The sequence below is a fragment of the Antechinus flavipes genome, chromosome 3 (genome assembly GCF_016432865.1).
Source record: "Antechinus flavipes isolate AdamAnt ecotype Samford, QLD, Australia chromosome 3, AdamAnt_v2, whole genome shotgun sequence".
NCBI lineage: Eukaryota > Metazoa > Chordata > Mammalia > Dasyuromorphia > Dasyuridae > Antechinus > Antechinus flavipes.
The window spans coordinates 262,434,520-262,437,045 of NC_067400.1; the positions used below are offsets into that span (position 1 = coordinate 262,434,520).

At 44.4% G+C, this 2,526-nt stretch overlaps 1 protein-coding gene across 1 annotated transcript; it reads right to left on the bottom strand.

Annotated features, from left to right (window-relative positions):
- Positions 1-365: 365 nt before the first annotated feature.
- On the bottom strand, positions 366-1,940 carry MPC1L (mitochondrial pyruvate carrier 1 like). The gene has a single exon (XM_051991186.1). The coding sequence runs from the start codon at positions 1,066-1,068 to the stop codon at positions 688-690; it is 381 nt and encodes a 126-aa protein (XP_051847146.1). The 5' UTR covers positions 1,069-1,940; the 3' UTR covers positions 366-687.
- Positions 1,941-2,526: the final 586 nt, after the last annotated feature.

The following is a 2,526-nucleotide window of genomic DNA, read 5'->3' on the forward strand; positions in this document are numbered from 1 at the left end:
CCCTCTTCAGCAATCTGATGAAGCCCATGGACCCCTGTCCAAAATATCTAATTCCATCACTTAAATTCTCAATTTCAAATAATGAAAATTAAGATGCACTCAGATTCAGCACCATTCAAAACCACCTGCCCTAAATTGATTCTAGTGTCTTTTTTGGGAAACCACTCAAAAGCTAATCTAATTCGAATTCTAATCTAATTCTAACCCCAAATCTTTAAAATTTCATTACCTGTTTCATCATCTTTGCACATTTCTTGTGCAGAAATTTCCTGTCTTGTTTATGAGAAAATGATGATTAAGAACAATAATGATAATAACGATGATGACGATAACATTTTGAGACCATATAAATGACCAGAACTCGATTTAGCTTTTCTTTTCTTTTTTCTTTCTTTTTAATTAATAACGTGCTTAGGACTGAGGATGAAAGAAAAAACTCCTGGGGAACCCCAAGAGAATCTCAGGAATGAGTTTGGGTACTTTTTTTTTTTAAGGGGATGGGGGTGTTTTGCAAAGTCAGTCCCATACAAATTTCTAGTCTTTAAAAAAAAAAAAAAACCACTAAAAAAAGGGCGGGGTGTAATTCAGCAGAACGTGACGAGACGCAAGGCTCAGCTTCAAAAATAAATCCTCTTTTCTGGGCATCGCACGCCCGCGCAGCCAGTCTACCCGCGACGCCGACCAGGCCTACTTCTGAGGGAGGTCAAGGCAGGTGCACTCGAGGAACGGGACCGCGGCGGGCTTGCCGCGGTGGTAGCGCACGTAGCGCCGCGCCTGCATGCTCTGCGCCAGCACGTTGGTGGAGTGGCACGCCAGCAGCAGCCAGTTCCGAGGCTGCACGCGGTAGGCGAAGCGCATGAAGGCCAGTGAGTAGCAGATGAGTGCGAAGGTCATGCGACCGCTGATGATCTCGGGCGACGCCCTCATGTCTTTCAAGGCGGCCAGCGGCAGGCCCCAATTAGCCGCGGGGCCCCAGAAATGCGTGCTCGTCACGTAATCCTTAAACTCCTTGGTGCGCATGTATGCCTTCACCTTCCCAAGGATCACTCCGACAACTGCTGTCAGCATCTTTTTTGGTCCTTTCCTTCTCCGCCGCCTTCTCCTCCCGCTCAACAGGAGCGCCCCGGGCCAACCGATGTGGCAGGAAGGGAGAGCGAGGGCAAGTGGGCGCAGGCTTCGGTTCGTAAATTCGCAACGGCCCCCCCTTCCCCAAGGATGCTGGTACCGCCTCAGTCACAGGGCCGTTACTAACTGGAACCTTACAACGGCCGGGAGAACCGCTGCCCCTAGGGAAGACGAGGAGCGCGAGCTCCCCCTAGCGGAAGAACCACTGCTCTCAGAGGAGAAAGGGAGCGCTAGCAGCCCCGCGAACCGCTGCCCCTAGGGAAGACGAGGAGCTCGCGCTCCCCCTAGTGGGGGAACTGCTGCCCTCAGAGGAGAAAGGGAGCGCTAGCCGCCTGGCGAATCGCTGGCCCCAGGGAGGAAGGGGAGTGCGAGCGTGAGGCATGCGGCGAGTGCCTCGCAGCTCCCAAGCTTTCCCTCTTCCCTCTTTCGGCGTCAGAGAAGTGCGTGCGCAGGCTCGAAGGCGCCCGTGGTGGGTGGGGGGAAGGGAAGAAGGGTGAGGTTCGCTACACTTGCAAACTTTCGCTGGTGAGCCTGTCTGGGAAACCCCCGCGCCGCTTTCTTAGAGAGGCCCCAAGGAGGGAACTAGCCGATGGTGGGGGGAGAGAGAGAAGGAGTAAGGCAAAGGGAGGAGGGAAGAGTTGGAAGGCTTGCTGAACACCCAGACTTAAGTCTAACTTATCTGAAAGGAATGGAGTTACACGATTTAAATAAAAATTAAAATACAAAAATATATGCACATAATATGTGCATATATTTATTTAACTATATTTATACAAGTATATATCATATATTTAAATAAAAGAGCCAAGCAGGGTGAGAGAGGAATTTTCAGAACACCTAGACAAAATCTTTCCTTGAAGAAATGAATCTTCATAATTTAAAGTTTTAAAGTTTTTAAATAAATTTATATTAGATCTTTATATGTAATAAATATATATATAAATGTTTTATATAAATATCTTCTAGGTTTTATGTAAATATTTCTCTAATATGTTTATTTTTGTAAATGTATTTGTACAAATATATTTATTTTACTTTACATAAATATATTTAAATAAAAGAGTAGAGCAGCCTGGGATTAGAAGACTTTCAGAATACCCAAACTGAATCTTCCCTTGAAGGGATGGATCCTCACAATTTAAATTAAAAATAAACTTTAAAAATATATCATTTAAATGTATTTTATTCACTTAAATAGGATTTATATAAATATTTTGCTTACATATTATTTTAATTAAATATAAACCATTTTAGCCAATGGGATATTTTAATTTAAGTTTCATTTTAAATTTTAAATTTAAGTTTTAAAAATAAATGAGAGGCAGTTAGGTGGTGAAATGGATAGAGCAAGAGCCCTGAAGTCAGGAGGAAATGAATTCAAATGTGATCTCAGACACTTCA